This window comes from Dipodomys merriami, unplaced genomic scaffold, assembly GCF_024711535.1.
Source record: "Dipodomys merriami isolate MVZ:Mamm:240054 unplaced genomic scaffold, mDipMer1.0.p SCAF_2, whole genome shotgun sequence".
Lineage (NCBI taxonomy): Eukaryota > Metazoa > Chordata > Mammalia > Rodentia > Heteromyidae > Dipodomys > Dipodomys merriami.
The window spans coordinates 48,668,106-48,687,300 of record NW_027203381.1 but is presented as its reverse complement, the minus strand read 5'-3'; the positions used below and the strand labels follow the sequence as shown (position 1 = coordinate 48,687,300).

The 19,195-nt window shown below is 40.5% G+C and overlaps 1 protein-coding gene across 13 annotated transcripts in view; it reads right to left on the bottom strand.

The window, feature by feature from the left end:
• Positions 1 to 391: 391 nt before the first annotated feature.
• Positions 392 to 19,195, bottom strand: part of Ptprm (protein tyrosine phosphatase receptor type M) — an 832,110-nt gene continuing 813,306 nt past the window's right edge. For all 13 annotated transcript variants that reach the window (XM_070029553.1, XM_070029556.1, XM_070029555.1 and 10 more), the window contains 3 exons: positions 18,344 to 18,507; positions 9,367 to 9,502; positions 392 to 1,133 (listed from right to left, as the gene is read on the bottom strand). In XM_070029553.1, coding sequence (XP_069885654.1) covers positions 1,080 to 1,133; positions 9,367 to 9,502; positions 18,344 to 18,507 — 354 coding nt within the window. In that variant the 3' untranslated portion in view covers positions 392 to 1,079. The remainder of the gene's footprint in view (positions 1,134 to 9,366; positions 9,503 to 18,343; positions 18,508 to 19,195) is intronic.

The window sequence follows — 19,195 nt, the reverse complement described above, 5'->3', positions numbered from 1 at the left end:
GGGTAACATTGTTCAAGATCCATTGTAATCATAAACTGCTTTGTTAAATGGGAACTCCTTTGTACAATTACTTAAATCTAAAAAACCCCAAAACACTATAGATGCTTTAACTCTGCCCTCTACATCTTGTAGTAAATGACTCCTGGGGCTCACTATAACTAGGAAAATAGAGAATAGGATTCTGGGAAATATAGTTCATACTTTCAGTGCCTCCATATTGCAAAAGCATCTTAGATTCTGTTACCAAATTGTTCTTGTGATGGGTGCAGCCTGCACCCTCAGCAATATACCATGACTGGTCAGGGGTCAACATGTATTGAGTTGAGATATTAACACAAGGTAACATTGTACAGTCGAATGATTTTCAGGGCTTAATAAAAATGACTGTCACTCTGCTTCACAAAAATTTTTTAATGAATAAATAATTTGATGAAATCAAAAAGTATTTACAATATCAACAAATGGAAAAAGCTTTGGATCTGTAAATCTGACCATGTTGCATTTCTGAACTGAGTCCTCCTAAGCTTTTCCCTTGGAAACAATACAAATCTGGTAGAAACGACCACTCATCGAACATATCTTTGTTCAGTACATGTTTATCTGTTAGTCCTGGAAAAGCTACAGAAGCTTATGTGACATGTTAAAATACAAATATTAACTAAAAATAATATATTATCATAATGCCAGGTAGCATTCTCCACAGAACAAAAACATACACTCAGCTGTAACAATGACAAAGGATCACGGGCCACAAAAAAATATCCCAAAAGTACAAATTCCTTCATAAGAATATAATTGTGCTCTTCAGTTGACCAGATGTCTCCACCGTGCTCACAGGCCTGTGATGAGGAATACAGTGTCTGATGACTGTGCGCTGTGTGTGTTTCTGTCAGGCAGCAGCACTACTGGGAATTGGGCAGTGCAAGCAGTTTTATAAACACTTTCTGGGGCTCTTAAAAAGAGCCAATTATGCAAAGCAAAATAAGCATACTGAGAAATTGTCATCTCATCTACACAAATACCATTGGACATCTTGGCATTGTGGCAGGAAAGGTTTCTGCGCAGAGCTGCGGATGCCATTAGCCAGAATTCAAGTATTCCAGAGCCACCTCATAGCAGAACTTGTATTGATCCTGGAAAACAGATAAAGAATGGTGTCAGCTTTGTACCATCTAAACACTGCTTCTGTTCAGGCAGTTATACAGTTAAGGGTCTTAATTAGAAGAAATCAAATTGATAAGGATCTGAATTAGGACCCAATTAGTAAGTCATCGTTCTAAACATTAAGTATATTCGCTGTTCACAGAGGTTCCCCTAAAAGCCATGTTCTGATATCTATGCTCATTAGAACTCCTGGACCACCAAAAGCCACATACAGTTACCTTTCTGTATCACTGAGCTCTGCATACTTGGATACCACCAACTTTTAATTCAAAATATTTGAAAAAATGTGTCTGGGTCAGGTGCTAGTGATACATATAGATGATTCCTACAATCCTATGGGCAGAGATCTAAGGATCAAGGTTTGAAGCTAGCCTAGGCAGAAGAGTTAGTAAGACTTCTATCTCCAGTTTACCAGGCAAGAAGCCAGAAATGGAGGTGTGGCACCAACCTTGCATGGACAAAAGCCAAGTGAGAGCACAAGGCTCTGAGTTCAAACCTTAGTACATGCACATACCCATGCACATGTACACATAAAACACAAAATAACAAGCAAATAAAAGAGGAAGAATTCTCTCTGTACTGACTATGTAAGCTTTATTAGGTTATTATGATACATTTCTCTATACATTAGAGAATAACCACTATTTATATAGTATTTACATTGTATTAGGTCCTGTAAATTATCTAGAGATTAAATTTAAGTATACAAAAGCATACAAAAAAAACTATGCCTAGGTTACATAAAATATGTGCTGCTAGTCCCAATATCAGGAACTTGGGCTTCTGAACATTTGGTATTTTGGGAAGATCCAGTGTTCCAGAAATAACAAGGAAAATTGTCCTCACATTTACCTATGCATCAACAATCTGAGGGAACTCAAGAGGTGGAAGAAGAGCCCATGAAGACAGGTTGAAACGCTTTAAAGGTTGCACTTACTAGTCCCCTTTGTCCATTTCTACCAGGTTTCCCTACTGTTAGAAGTTTTCATAATAATCCTTAACGAACCTTTCTGTTTCTCTGGTATTGGTTGTAATGCCTCCTTTTTATTTCTGATTTTTTTTATTGTATCTTCTTTTTTTAGTTTAACAAAAGATTTTGTTACCTGGCTTACAATTTAAAAGAAACTCAACTCTTGTTTCAAAGAGCATTTCTATTTTTAGTCTCCATGTTGTTTATTTCTACTGTAATCTTTATTTCTGGGTTTGGTCCATTTTGTTTGAAGTATATATTATATATAGATATACACAGATATGGATATAATTTTTTCAGTATGGGAATTGAATTCAGGGCCTCATGCTTGCTCTGCGGGTGTTCTAAAACTTGAGCCAAGCCTTGAACATCTTTCTTTTTGTCTTGGCCTAGACTGTGATCCTGCTACTTGTATTTCCTCACATCACTGGGGATGACAGGTATGTGCTACCGTGCCCAGTCACTGGTTGAGATGGAGTAATGAAGACTTCTTTTTGCCCAGGCTGCCCTGAGCTGCAGTCTCCCAATCTCTACCCTCCAAATACCAAAGATTACAGGATTGAGGCACCTTGCTGAGCTTCATTTTTTTGGAAGTATTTACTTAGTTGCTGTAAATTTCCCTCTTAGTATGGCTTTTATTGAACTCAAGTTCTGTTATGTTGTGTTTCCATTTTCATTTGCTTTGAGAAAAGTGTAAATTTCCATTTTAATTTCATCCATGATGTTGCTTCCATAATGTGTTGTTCAATCTGAATGCATTTATATCATTTCTAAAATTTTCTTTCTTGTTGACTTCATTCTACTCCATTGTGATCAGAAGAGGTACTAGATTTCAATTTTGAATGTGGTTTTGCATTGTGATGGAGTATATGGTCTTTTCTAGAGATAGTTCTATGTGCTGATGAAAAGAATGTTTATTCTGTTGGGTGGAATTTTCTATAAATATATGTTAAATCCGGTTCATATATTATAGGTTAGTTCTAGTGTCTGTTGATTTTTTGGTCTAGATGACCTGCCATTTCTGAAAATGGGATACTGAACTCTCCACTAGTATTGCACTGAAGCTCATCTCTCCCTTTAGTGCTAATAGTTTTTACTTTATAAAACTGGATGATCTGATTTTAGGTGCATGTAGATTTACAATTACTATTTATTCCTGCTGAATTGATCTAACGATTCCTTCTAACGATTCCTATCTTAAAGATATAGATAAATTTGATGAATTTGAAATCATGCTGAGTGAAAGGAGTTAAGCCCCAAAGGTCTCAGATTGTATGATTCTATTTGTGCAAGATGTCCAGAATAGGCAAGGTTATAAACACTGAATGTTGACTGATGTTGGTTCTCAGAACAGAAGAGTGAGTAATGGGGAATGACTGCTATCATGTAAGGGGCTTCTGGTGGTGATGGAAGTGTTATACATTTGATGATGGTGGTGATGGTTGCATAGTTCTGTGAATACAGTGGAAGTCACTGGAGTGGATGCTTTAGAAGAGCCAATTTTATGGCATTTGAGTTCTAGTTCAATAAAGCTGCTATAAAAATTACCAGGAGAAAGACACTACCCATTTCATGCTGTGATTCCTGCTTCCTATGTCAGTCAGGAGTTCAGGTGGGACTGGGATTGAACAAGCTTTGTGTGAAACGTGAGTTCAGTTGTCTGAATGCTCCGTACTGAGCAGGACCCCAAGGTCCTGAGATACGGTACTCCTACAGTTGTAAAATAGGTCTGTCACATCTACAGCCCCTTCTAGCCTTGTCAACCTAGGAATCTTATGAAGTTTGACCAAAGTTGGCTTTTAAAGCAAAGCTGATGACACAAGTGAATAATTTTTAAACTTTCTCATCTTGCAAATAGCAAGAACCTTCCCAATCTACCCTAACTAGTGCACTCTATATAAAAGTTTCCATTTTGTTTTGTTTTCTTCTTTTCTTCCTCCCTCCTCTTCTCCTTTCCCTCTCTTTCTTCCTTTTATTTCTTTCTACTCTTGAACTATTACTTGCCCTAAGCAAAGTTATATTTCTGATTCACATCTTAGCATTTATTATTTTAGGATTGGATACTCTTACTTTTGGAGCATTTACAAGACATAATTTGAATTTCAAAATTCTAAAAGGCCATGTTGTCAGATCGCCACACTGACAAATAGGCCACTTAATGCTGCAACCATTTCTCTTGTTTCTGCGAATCACTGGGATGATTATTTTATGGAAATCAAATCCCTCACTGCAAAAAACTGACTTTGGACAAGCCTAACTGCCATTAATTTCAGTGACTGCTATGAAAGATCAGTTAGCGAGAGTGGGACCTATGGATTCTGGCCCTCAGGCAGCGCACAAGGTAGAGACTTGGAGGAATTTTCAGCTTCAAGGCTGCCCGGAAGCTGCCAAAGTTGCCTTGTCTCAGACATGACTGTAATTTTCAAAATGAATTCCCCCTCTCCTGTCTTATCCCTCCCAAGCAAGCTGCCAATCCCCATAGATTCTGTGATGACTGGTTTGTGAATCAGAAAAATAAGGGGAAGGAGAAGAAAGACCATGAATTGCCGTGTCCCTGACTCCAAGCACCTGGGTAAATGCCTGAAATCTCCCTACATTGGAAACTGATTATACTTGATCACCAGGTACAGACCTGTCTTCTGCGGTTTCTTCTGTCAGCTTACTTGCTTCTGAATGCTATAATTAAGCCACATGAGCTATCCCCATGCTTCAGAGGAAAAAAAGAAAACAGAAAATTTATGCCTTGGTCCTAAATCTTCCCAAATTGGGTGACATTAGCTAGCTGTGGGCATGAATTGAGTGTAGGGAGCAGGGGCTCTGTGCTTAGCCTGGCCTTCCTCACAGCCTTGTGTGGCACAATCTGGTGTGGAACAAGGATGTACTTCATGAACTTCAGAACTCCATGCAGAAGAGGGAAGTGAGAAAGGCTCTGACTTATAGAATGGGCATCTTTAAACCCCGTAGTGTGTTACATACAAAGACACACAGGCCAGAGTTCCAGTTAGATGGGAAATGGTCTTTGCTTGAGAAGAAGCAAAGCTATCCAAAGGTATGAGTGCTTGGTGCAAAGTTATTCTAATATGGAGGAGGAGGATCCAGGAAAGAAAGAAACCCTGAAGTTTCCAGAAGTGCCCTGGACATCCCCTAGGGATCTGGGTGAATTTTATTTGCATTTTAATAGTCAGGAGGCATTAGTTGACACAGCTCAAAGTCAGAGGATCAGAATCTGTATTTGCCTTAGAGCAACTCTGCCAAATCAGTGGAGGTATTTGGGGAAGAATGATGAGATCAGCCATTCTGAACATGAAATCATGGATCAAGTGGTAGAGCATCAATCGGAAATAAAAACAAGCAAGTGCACAAGGCCCTGAGTTCAAGACCCAGTACCAGCACAAAATAAGGGGGGTAGGAGTAGATCAGCCATTCACTAACTGGCTGGCTGAATGGTGCCTTTAGAAGCTTCCATTCCTTTCTGGGGGAAACCGTGTCTTGTTGAGTCAGAGCCTTGTGAACCTCAAAGACAAGTGAAGAGGTCAAAGGTGAAAGGTGCCCTCTTGGGAAGCAGACATTTACATGTGACTGTCACATCTTCAAAGCCGTTAAGACCCAGGGACTTCATTTTACAAAGCTGGCTGTTGTGGTCTGCCATCTGGGGACCCATGTCTTTGATGGGACCTAACTAAGGCGGGTTGAAGAGATAGAGACTTTAGAAGCCAGGCTGAAAAAGGGTCAGGGACAAATGCAGCTGCTTCTGCTAGATGAAAAAAAAATCGAATCTAATATTCTAAATCATTTTCCCTCCTGGCAATCTACTGGCTTTTCTCCAAAGCCCCCAAAATATAGAATTTGAAGAAATCAACTTTCAGGGTCTTCTGGATCTCCCTTGAGAATGTTAGGCTTCCAAATGAATAGACAGGTTTTCAAGTCAGGTGCCACTTAAAAACAGCAGAGCCACCACAGGAGATTGAGAGAGACAGGCTGACCTTCCTGTGTTCCTCCCAAAAGACTGGAAGCAAGCCATCACACTTCTGAGTTCCAGCTGGAAGGGGCCACAGCAGGTCTGTACCCAGTGGGTAGTATGAGGAGACCCAGAGGGTCCTAGACCAGCATTTGTCCCCCATCCCACTATGCTCTCTCACTGGCTAGCTCAGAAGCCTGCCCCAGAGCTTTCCAGAACACCCCCCTGAAGACATAAATCACAAGACTCAGCACATTGCCTTTCTCAGCTGCTCCCAACATTCCTTGCTCAGGACTCAGATTGCCTGTTATGCCCAGAGCAATCATCCCAGACTTTACTACCCTGACCTCCAGGCAAAAACCAAACAAACGGCAAGCTCTTAGTCAATTCCAGGAGCTTCAAACGCACTAAAAAGAGCAGAGCAATGTGACCCCCCCCCCACAACATCACCAGATATCATCTATTATCCTATTCACAGTCCCATGACAGATCTAGCAGGTTATTTTCTTAGGAAATCTCACAACTTTCCTACATTTCTCAGCTACTGACCTTATCCTAAAACTGGGGCTAACCTTCAGCGATCTGAACATCAGTTTTCTCTATCAGAATTACCCATGGATGCACAGGGTACAGTTGGGTAGGAGAAGTGGCTTCTGATACTCTACAGCACGGCTGGAGAACTATGACAGAAATCGAGGACTTCAGAAGAATGAGTAAAGAGGTTCTGACATGTTCTCAACACTAGCGACCATTATACAGCATGATACCGTGTCACATGCGATCCCCTAGATATGTACAATTACTATGTGTCAGTGAAAGATATCAATTTTCCTTTGACTGTGAACAAAAAGGAAAAAAAAACTCATGATGATAAAAATCTCCTAAGTTATTGTATAATTTCTGGTGATAACCACCAGCTTCCTCTGGTCTAGTCAGCTAAGTCTCCATTTATCTCATGAAGAATCACCCGTCCCATACTCTGCATTGCTGATTTGGAGAGAGTCCCATTATTTCTGCCCATAAAAATTCCTGAGTGATGAAAGCAACAGTGGAACCATTAGAGGAATGGCCTGGCGGGTCTGCTTCTAATGATCTCCTTAACTCAGGCTTACTGAGAGGGAAATGACTCTCCTTTTTTCACATCAAGGTAAGCTCTGACTAAGTACCAACCAAAATTTGGATGCTTCAGATCTGCCTTTGAGTTTCACAGCCTGAGATTTCAATTCCATCATCTGCCAGCCTTATCTGTTCTTTATAAAGTTCTTTAGACAGCTCCCACTGACCAGATAGCTTTGCTCTCAAGTGTTCCAGCCTAACAGGCCCTGGTAGAGTACCAACCTTGAGTGAAAAAGCCAAATGAGAAGTGAAGCCTTAAGTTCAAGCTTCAGTACTGGCATAAAATAAAACCTCAACCCTGCTGCCCAGAAGACTGAAACCTTTAATATTTGTGTGGTATTCCAGAAAGGGAGATAATCTTGGCTGGTTTTACTGAAGCCCACACAAGACAGCCTTTTAGCTCATCTACATGAAGTCTGTTACTATGTACAGGGGACTCAGAGCCAGTACTGTCATACGCTGAATATACTGCAAATGCTAGCTGTCAGTATCTCCCTTGATGCTTGTTTATAACTGGCTTCCTCAGGCTGGGAAGGCACAGTGCCTAGTAGATACCTACGCTGCCAATAACCATCTCGCTCCTCTTTCCAAAACATTTCCACATGTATCTTAATCCCCTTAATTTACACAACTCAAACCCAAGGACTTATTCAAGGACACTTACGATGCAAGGTTAATGTACCCAAGGCCACCTACCCTTGTTTAGTCTTCTCATAGGGCAGCAGTTTGGGGAACACAATCCTTTTGCCACAGAAGCCAATATGCTAACTGCACACAAGTTTGAGGGCTATTTGTTTATCCACCATATGCCCTGGCCAGCACCAGGCTTGTTGAGAGTGGAATGGCTCTTCAAGCATAAGACATGCATGTGGGTGCCCCTGGAGAATAGCTTGTGGTAAGAAGACTTGACACCCAGAGCTGGCTGTCATGTGTCATTCCTGTTACCCAGTTGCAGATATTTGTGCAGTGACTCTTCAACTTACACTAGGGGACCATGAGTATTTTCTCAACTTCAGCTTGAATCGTGGTATTTTAGTCCTCTTATATACTTGTTGGTGATAAAGTCTGAACTCAGGGTCTTGCACTTGTTAGGCTATATCCTTATCTTTCTTTTTTGATGATTATTTTAGAGATGGAGTCGAATATACTTTTTCTAATTTGGTAAGCCTTGACCCCTAATCCTCTAGATATCAACCTCCTGGGTAGTTAGGATTACAAATTTGAGCTGGATTCCTTTATCTTAGTTTTTTAAGCTCCTCTGTATCCCTACAGTACTGTAGGCTCTAGAACCCAGGCCTTCTGAGCTTGGCAGCCATTGGCCATTTCTTCTCCCCCTCTCTTCCCTAGGCTAATGCTTCAATCCTGGATTAGTCTTACTGTTTCCTTCAGATCCTTCCTTCTCTCACAGAGAAACACAAAAACCTAATCAAAAACTGCCTCCTTGAAGCTATTCTCCTATTCTTGAGTCACTGTGGTTGGCATTTCAACAGCTCCATATAAAAAGAGGATTTCATGAAATAGTCTAAGAAAATAATTGCACCTCGTTCTTTGTTTTTCAACTCCTTTAATCCTTTTCTCAGATATGGCCACCATAATTAAATGCAATATTCTGGATGTCAAACTAAAATTCACAGCTTTGATAAATATTAGGCGATTAAGCTATTTATAAAATATATAATTTGGAAATCTGGCATTTTGTGTGCTATGATTATTTCTTCTCAGTAAAGAATAAGTGCTTAGCCACGTGGAAGGCGCTGCCAGGAAAGGAAATTAATAAGGATGTTCACTTGTGAGTTTCAACTACTTCTTCATTTTAAACAAGCTGAGACAGTCTTCTTGTGAAAAAACAAGGAGAGGAGACAGAAAAGTGAAAAAAGGGCAGAAAATTCCTTTGAGCAAAGCATTATGCTATGTTTTTGAAAATGAGTCTCTTCCTTTATCAGTATCAACACAGGGTTGTACAAACCTGTGCTAGTACAGGGATGTCCCATTTCTCACGAAAGAAGGGGCAAAGACCCATGCTCAGGGATGTCCCTCAGGGGAGAGGAACTGTAGGCCTATGCTAATTCAGACAAGTCCTATGCTAATTCAGGACAAGGGAATGGCGTTCTGTGCTAATAAGTGTATGCCCCAGGGGGAGGACAGAGAAGCATCCTACCAGAAGGTCCACCATATTGGGCTTGTTGTTCCTTAGTGTCTTCACAGCATGGAAGACATCCACAGTTCTCTGGTGTCGAAGCATCTCACAGACAATGCTGATGGCGCAAAATGTGCCACTGCGGCCTCCTCCATTCCTGTCAGAAAGAAATTAGATGGTAAGACAACGTTGGCCTTTGCAAGGCGCCTTGCACATAATCTGTGGAGATTTGTGGTATAAACACTGGAGAACTAGGTATGATGAAAACCTCCATCAGGATGTGAATGATCCACTGGGACCTGAGCCAAGTCAGTTAGTTAAAGGGAATAAGGTATTCAAGTGTGTGCTCCACTGTTCACCTGCCTGGAGGACCTTTCCTAGTTTTGCCTCTGCCCTAGATTATGTTATCTGATACTGTGCCTTATTAATTTTTATACAAAGAGCCTACAACCCACTTTCCACAACAGACATTTCATCGGATGTCTGCTATGAAAACTGGTGACAAATGTGGGTTATATTCAAAGACATATCTGGCCTTAAAAAAAATCCATCAGTATTTCACCATCTCACAAATATGAAGGTTCTTTTTAAATAAAAAATATTTTGAGCTCATTTTAGATGTGTGGAACATTGCAAAAATAGTGCGGAGATTTTCCTTATGTAACCAACTTCCCTGATATGAACATAATAATATTTTATTTATTCTATGAGATAAAAATGTTATCAATATGTATAGAGCCACAGCACACAATCAAAATGAGTAAGGTTAACAGTACTGTAATACTACCAATTATAACATAGACTGCAGTCAAATTCCACCAGGCTCTCCATTAATGTCCTTTTTCTGGCCCAGGAACCACATCTTGCATTTGGCTGTCATGTTTCTTTAACTTCCTCCAATCTATGACAGTTCTTCCTGTTTCCTTATCTTTCCTGACTTTGATGCTGTTGAAGAGGTCTAATTGGTTATTTTGCAAAATACAGAGCACAGAATGTAGAATGTAGAAGACAGGATGTAGAAAGTACTTATGCAACACTGAGAATTGAAGCTCACAGTTGAGGCCAGCCTGGGCCCAAAAGACCCCATTTCAATGAAGAGGTGGACATAGGGACACACATGTACCCTTATCTAAAATAACCTGTGAGAGAGCCCAAAAAGCTGAGCTGTGAGACTGGAAAGGACTGGCAGTTAGGAAAGCCTCCTCCCAACATGAACTCTCAGAATGCTGAGTGTTTCCTGAAAGGTCAATCAGGTGGTGTTGTTGTTTTTTTTTGTATTATATATAATGATCACTTGGTTGATCTTTCATAGTAATTGACTCTTAAGGATTTTATTAAAAAGTAGCCAAAAGATTCAGTGCTGAATGAAGTCTGGGGGGGAAGGAATGGTGGTTATGCAGAGACACTGGATTTAAACAGTGATGAAATTCTACCTGCAGCACAGAACTGAGAATATGGATGGTGGGGAGATGGGGGCTGCATCCAACAGTAAGCCCAGCTAAGATTGCATCTTTTCTATGGGCAGAGTAGCTTTAGCTGAGGGGTGGGGGAAGGGGAAGGTAGGAGTGGGCTCTGGAGAGTGTGTGGGACAAGGATAAAACTTGATGAACAGCTTGATCTTCAGTGAAGGCTTACCTTGCATCCTGCTGTCACTAAAGGCAGTCAGGCATTCCTAAAATTTCAGTCTCTCCCATAGACCCAGGGCCACATCTGTAGCCTTCCCCCCCTTGCCGCCCTGGCAGATTTACCTCAACATTCTCCTTACCCTGTTTTCTCTCTCCCAGTAACAGCCTGCAAGCAGGCTTCTTTGTGCGTCTTGGTTCCTGACCTAAAAGGGGTAAAGTCTCTTGCTTGTATTGGGTAGCATGGGGGTAAGAATTTAACTGGTTATTCTTGAATTTCTTTTGCAATAACCCAATTTTATAATCTTTAAATACAAAAAAAAGGTCAGTCAGTCCTGGTTTGATAGGAATTCAGATATCTATCCTGGGTGATGGCTAATTCAACCCCAAACTTTCTGGGAGCTAGGGGATAGACAATAGTCTATGCAAATTGTAAGACATTTAGTGCTTACCTTTACCTCCTAAGATAAGGAAGTCACTGATCACTTGAATAAGATTATATCACATGTTCGTACTGGTGATTTCAGGAAATTTTGATACCTCACTTTCAGCACATATACCCCTGTACCCTACTCGATAAATACCTTGCTAAAAGGACCTGGGGCACCAGAAGCTGGCCGAAGGCTTCAGGCCCTTGGTGCCCCACACCTCAATTTCAACATCTGGTAACCTAGTCCTTGGTTGCGGCAAGTTGTGACAATAACCAGCAAAAATCAAGGCTGGAGACATGGCTTTGGGTAACAGTGCCAGCCTTGCAAGTGTGAGGACTTGAGTTCAAATTCTGGTACCACCAAAAAAAAAAAAAGAGGGACAGAGAGAGATGTCTGATGTCTGATGATTGGCCATGTCTTAAGGGAGACCAAGAATTTTGGCAAGAAAACCACAGAAGAGAAATTACATCCTTGAAGGGATTTGTGATGTTGATCGTATTCTTGGTAATGTCTTCCTTGCTCACAACATGATGCCTGCCGATTGTTTTTACTACTAAGTGATCATTTTTCTTTTTGTCAATGCATTTTTCTCTTTGGTAATAATGAGGAAAGATTCCTTGGGACTATGTAAATGTACTGTTTCTCCACAATGGTTTGCTTACTTGACTTGCTCATCCACTGGGGGTGCTCCTCTCCAAGAACCTTTGACTGTGTTACCTGCCCAGTGTTGACTTTGTATTTCCGTTCCTCATTCAACATCTACCACAAGAAGGAGCAGTCTTTTGTACCCATTTAAAAATGTATTCTTGATTTTGTTATTTATGTAAGTATTTACAGTAATATTTTATTCTAGAAGCCAAAATCCAATGTCACCAATATTTTATGGCTTAAACTGTTCCACATCTGGCCATTAGAAGCGCCACTGGGTTGACTCCCATGCTCTTGTCTCGCACCTCTGTTCTCTTTTGAGCTTTTCTTTACTTTCTAGAACTGTAAGATGTTCAGGCTCATCTTGTACTTTTTACTTTCATTACTCCCACTCTGGGGTCAATCTCTTTTTCCATGGAGCTAAACAACCTTTACATTCACCACAACTGGGCTTTGAACTCAAGACATTGCACTTCCTTGACTTGCTGGCTCAGTTAACATTTTATTACTTGAGCCATGCCTCCACCAGTTTTTTGCTGGTTATTTTTTGGTAGATGAGGTCTCTCAGACTTTTCTGCCAGGACTGGCTTCAAAATTCAATATTGATCTCATCCTCCTAAGTAGGTAGGATTACTGACATAAGTCACCTGGCTCAAATTATTTTTAAACACAATATTGTTATTACATCTGACATAAACATTATTGTGTTAATATAATCAAATATATAGCCAGTGTTCAATTTTTCCAGATTTTTTATAATTGCTTAACTCTGTGTTTAAGTAAATTTGTACATTACACTTGATTGGTATGTCAGATAAGTTTACTGTAATCTATAGGTTTCCTTTCTGTTCTTTTATTTTGGGGAATTTATATGTTGAAGAAATGGAGTATCTGTCCTGTAGAGAGCTCCACATTCTGCATTTTTCTCATTTATTATATTTCTCTGAGAGCATTTAACCTGTTTCTCTCTAATCCCATATGTTCTGTACTTTGGTGGTTAGCACTAGGACTTGAAAAGGAAACAGGTTGGACAAATAGATGGATAAATACATCCCTTTATTCATACAAAGGTGCTTTATGACTATATTTTCCTTAGGAAGCATAACATATTTGGTTTTTGTTTTGTAATTTTAAGATTGGGCATTGACAATGATCGTAGATCATTATTGTAAATGTTAGCTTGATCAGTCCATAATGAAGTTTTTATGTCGTCTTTTTAAATAAAGAATAGCATACCTATAATCAAGTCCATGAACGGTAAGTAGGATTCTGGATTAATTTTATCAAATGAACACACCATGTTGGCTCTACCAGATCTGAACACAGACCATGGTCAGCCTCCTGGGCCTCAATCACTTGCCAAAACTTGACAGTTCCATCTCTGTTTCTTTTTCTGGTACCATACATTATTTCTGTTTTGAACTTGGCCTAACTGGAATTACACAGTATGTATTCCTTCACATCTGACTTAGTTCACTTAATGTTATCTGTGTGACTTGCCCCTGCATAGTATCAGTAATTTGTTTCTTTATATTACTAAGATTTCACTTATCCAATACCTATTGTTTGGGCTGCTTCCAGTTTGTAGGTATTATGAGTAATCCTGTGAGTAATAAGCCCCATGACACAGAACTCATTTCTGTAGTCACTTATCTAGAACAGAAGAGCTCCAATAGCATGTGCATGTATAATCTGGTAGATAAAGCCAAACAGTTCCAAGACAGCTTAATGATTGTTACTTCCTACCAGCAGTGAATTACAGTTCCAGTTTCTCCATAGTTTCACCAATACTTGGTACTATCATCTGTTTTTGTTTTGTTTTGTTTTGACATGTCAGCCCTTGTGGTGGCGTGTAGTGGTAGTTAGTCCTAGTCTTAATGGTTTATTTTCCTAACAATGAATGGTGTTGAGTATGCAATAGCTGTTTGGATAGGTTTCTCCCCCTTTAGTAATGTGGATCTCACTAAGGGCCTTACACATGCTAGGCAAGGGTTCTACCACTGAGTTATATCCTTATTCCTTTCTTGTAAATGCAGTGCCTTTTTTTTTTTTGCCTGTTTAAACAATTGATTTGTCTGTCTTGGTTTAATGACTTGCACTAGTTCTTAGACATTCTGGCCCTGACTGTTGAGATGTATGGAGTGCAAAATTCTCTTCCCTGTCTTGCTTTTTGCTCTCATATTAATGTCTCCTGATGGATGGAGGTTCTCGTTTTAATGAAATCCGATTTACCACTATTTTTGTTTTTATAGTGTTCCATATTCTTTATGAATAGTTTTGTGTGCTCTGGTCTCTCTTAACAAGTCTTTGATAATCTTGCATTTACAAAGAGTTTCTCTGGTGTTTTCTTGAAGGTTTGTTGTGCTTTCACATTTTGGGCCATGATCCAAGGATTCTTATTTATAATAGGAGTTCTCCCCACCACTCTACATCAAGCTGCAGGGAAATAGGCTGTAAATCGGGTGGCAGGGAGCTGTGGTTCTGCTCTGACTCCTCCCTTGCTTGTTAGTCTGTTTCCTGTCCCTAGACTGCTAGTCTGCTTCCTTGTTTGCACCATCAGCTTTTCATCTGATTTCAGCAACATCTATTACTTTCATTGAGTCTCAAAATGGCAGTATCTTAATTCAGCTCCTTTTTTTCTGGTTTCCTAAGATGGAAAACATTTCTAAAGGAAAGCATCCCCTGCCTGTATGTGACCCAAGGCACTATTCCACTCTTAAGTGTCTGCAGAGATCTTCTTTTTAAAAAAATTATTTATTTTTTTATTGTGAGAATACCGTACAGAGGAGTTACAATTACATGGGCAAGATAATGAGTACATTTCTTATCAAGCATTGTCTTCTGAAGGCCAGGCATTCTCTCTGCTCTCAGCCAATAGGTGGCGCTGCACCATGCGAATCTTTACCTTGAAGAGGATTAGTACAATGTTTCTGAAACACTCTTTCCTGAACAATACTGACAAGAGCAACTTAAACTTATTTGTTATAGCTTTAATAACTCTTCTTTCCCCTGTCTTGTTTTTTTAAAATTAGTACTCGTATTTTTTTTTGCAGTGGTTAAAGCCAGAATTGAATAGGAAGAATTCTGTGGCTCCTAGTTTTAAAAACTCTACTGGGGCTTGAACTCAGGGCCTCACACTTTCATTGGGCTTTTTCACTCAAGACTAATGCTTTACCATTTGACCCATGAGCCTTTTGGAGGATAACTGGGGATCAGAGTTTCAGGAGATTTTACTGAGTGTACTGTAGGGTGCCTTAGAATCTTGATCCTCAGATTTTAGACTCCTGAATAGCTAGGATTATAGTCGTGAGCCACCAGCACCCAGCTTCAGTTTTAAAATGTCTTATTCAAAAATTTAGAAATGTAAATGACAACCCTCCTGGGCCTAAGTATTATGCCCAACTAGATGCTAAGAGAGAAGACAGTAGCTTCATGCTAAGATAAGACCATGGGTTGTTTTGTGTGGGGAGTGAATTGTTACCCCCCCCCAAAAAAACACTGAGGTACCCGCCCCATAGGAAAGGACAGGGATGTCAGGCAGGCAGGAGTACAGAACAACAGACATCTGCCACTGTCCATGACAGCCACACAGCCATGGTTAATGATAATACATGGAGCAGCAAGTGGTTGTTTAGTTTGAGGGTCAAAGCTGATTCATGGAGAAGAACATTGTCCAGGGGTTATGGGATTTGAAGGTTTTTAGAAAAAAAAATTCCCTTACAACTGTCTTGGTGTCTTAATTTCCTCCCCTGGTGACTTAGTACTGTGGATTAAAGTTTTTTTTTCTAGAAATCTCCTGATCTAGGTACTGGATTATGTTTCCAGATCTTGTGCTGGAGGTCTTTAGACACAGGAGAACTATGTGAAAAATATCTGTACTGAGCTGATGGTGGGGATCTAGCTGAGTGGTAGTGTACTTGACTAGTAAGCACTAAGCCCTGAGTTTGACTACAACACCACAAAACAAGACAAAATAAAACTCCAACAAACAAATCTAATACAACTGAATTGAAGTGTCATTTGTTTTCCTGCCTAAGTTTAGTTAGCATACTACAGTGAACTCTTACATTGTCATTAGAGGCTACATCTGTACTTAAGAGAAATAAAAATGAGGTAGAGATGTTTCTCATGCACTGTACCCAAGAGAAAGAATGGTGGACAGTAGTGTGAATAGGTAATATACCACTTAATAGACAATAAAGTTGGCTCTTCTGATGGATGACAGGCACAAGTAAGCTCCTCAGCCTCTTCCCAAGAGAATTTTGGTTTGGCATGAATCAGTGCAGAATTCAGGGCTTCCAGGTGGGGTTAATGCTGCATGACATCTGGGCACTGAGTGGTGAATAATCTGTGCCTTCACCCACTTTCACCACTTTAATTCAGGCTGGTCTGCTTAGAGTTTGCCTTCAATTTGGAAGAGATCTCATGGTGTACTTCTAATAACAGTAACTCCTCTAAACAGTAGCATATGCTTATATTTTGCATTTCTGCAATTCTCTAAACATATTGCTTAACGGCTATGACTTTTTAGTTGCCTGTTTCGTGAAGCCAATTCCAGCTGGATGATTAGCTACCTATCACTGCCAGTGAGAAAACACAGGTGAAAGTGCTGGGGAAAGCATGGCACCTTAGTCAGTGACTCTGCATTGCCACCGCACATGGAAATAACCCAGAAGCTGTAAAATGAACTGATGTCTGGCTTCTACCCCAGACTGAGATCTAACTGATTTGTATGTGGCCTGAGGGCACATGTTGTTCAAAAACTCCCAAATGACTCTCAATGTATAGGTGAGGGTAGAAATCATCTGTGTAGAGGCTCTTATATTTTTAGCACCTGCTAAAACTGCTGGTCTGGAGGTCAGCCTGTGAGGACAGTGGGTCTTTGTTAGACAGTCATCCAAGATGGTCAAGTCCTATAAAGAGGAGAGGTTTATGCTGGGTCACAGTTTAGGAGGGCCTAGCCTAAGATTGGTTGATTTGGGCCTGTGGTAAAGCAGAACATCATGGTAGGAACATGTGGTAGAGTAAAGCCCCTTACCTCATGGCCAGAAAGCAAAAGAAAATGGAGGAAAGCAGGGTTCCACCATCCTCACTGGGGCATGCTCCCAGTAACCCCTCCCACTAGGCCCAACCTCTTAAAACTTCCTCCAATATCCTTGGTCCTCCCAATAAACACTATGTTTTCTTTGGCAAACATCTCTCCTAAAATTTACAAAGGCAAATAAAGATTTCCTTGGACACTGGGTGCTAGTGGTTCATACCTGTAATCCTAGCTACTCAGGAGGCTGAGATCTGAAGATTATGGTTCAAATCCAGCCTGGGCAAGACCATCTATGAGGCTCTTATCTCAATTAGCCACCAGAAAACCAGAAGTGGAGCTGTGGCTCAAGGTGGTAGGGTACTAGCCTTGAGTGAAAAAGCTCAGGGACAGCGGCCAGGCCCTGAGTTCAAGCCCTATGACTGATAAAATTCCTTGGAAATCTCCAACACAATAACCCAGAATTACCAAATATTGGGACAGACCAGTTTTGGTGGGAAGAAGGGAGCTCTTAGAGCGTTTGTAGATTTCTGTGAGGCAATCACTACAACTAGTGATGATTTCAAGTTACCAACAGTTTGAAAACCAGCTCAAAAACGTCCTTAAAAGACTTAATACTTGGCTCTCCAAACTAGGAGGAACCCAGTGCATCTACCCAGGTGTTCTAAGTTTGGTTTTTGCTTTTTGTTTTGTTTTAGATGGGATTGTCTCAATCACAAGGTCAATGCTTATAATGCCTTGTGCTATATAGTTTGAATGTGCTCCCTCCAAAGTTCATGTGTAGTAAACGTAATCCTCAAAGTCATATAGTAGAGCTGAATCCCTGGAAAGTTATTAGGATTGTAGGAAGTCATGAGGATGAGGCCCCTAGGTGGCATTAGTGGCTTTATGGAGCAAGGAAGAAAGACTTGAGCTACCATACTTGTTCTGTCTCACCATGTTAGCATGCAGCACCAAGGCCCTTACCAGATGCCAAAGTCCATACTCTTGGGACTTTCCAACTTGCTAAACCTGAGTTAGACAACCTGTATTGTTTATAAACTACTTGGTCTTAAGTACTTTGTTACAGAAACAGAAAACAGACCAAGAAATGTGCAAAATGTGCTCATTTTGTTTCTTGAAAGCTCATGGAGCCCTCAGTGACAGTGTGACTTCTTTTCTATTTATAATGAAACAAAGGAAGGGAAAAGGAGGAGAGAGCTGAGCTAAGCTCTTGCCTGGTCCTTCTGAGAAGAGCTTTGCTGAGCACAAGTACTTACAAGCAGTGCACGACTGTACGGCCCTCCCCACCGTTGTATTCTTCCTGCCACTTGTCTACTTGGCGAATGAGTTTCAGGAAGGAACGCTTGGAAACTGGTGTGTCCCTGTACATTGGCCAGCCCAGGAACTGGAACTGCTGTACCATCCGATATCCATCTTGAGGCTGTAGAGAGCCAGACAACCATCAGGGAGGAGAGTGAAAACAGGTATTATATTTTCTTTATTGAATTCCAGTGGGCTGATTGCACCTACTTTTTCTTCAGATCAGAGCAGGACATTATTAAAGAACAGTCTGGCCACCAAATAATCAAGGCAGCTTCTATGAGCCTGAAGAGTTACGATTTTTAATCTCGAGTAGCAATAAAAAAAAAAAAAAAGACCAGGTGTTGTAAATGACAGGCCACAGACAAGCCAAAGTGAAGCAGCATGCTTATATTTTGTAAAAGCCAAGTGAACGATAATATCGAGACTGACCACGTTGTGCATTATGTGGGGAAGTGACTTTAATTACAGGTAAATTAAAGAGTACATATTTTTGAGCTTAGTGTGATATAGGCTATGTGTGTTTCCATGAATATGTTACATTTTCTTATTGACATAAATGTAAGATAGTAATGTTTTAATTAATCTTTAGACATAGTTAAATAGAATTTTAGAATTCAAAAAACCAGAGTTCCTGCGCTGACATTAGAATAATGACAACTACTTGGACTAGCCTTCAGCAGCGCTCAGTGCAGGCGAGTTTGCTCTCAGCACTTTCCCTGGGCCTGTTCCTTCTCCTCAGCTGGCTCTCCTCTGTTGCAGCCTCCTTTCTCTAAGAAGCCTCTGGCCTCAGTCCTAGGATCCCTTTT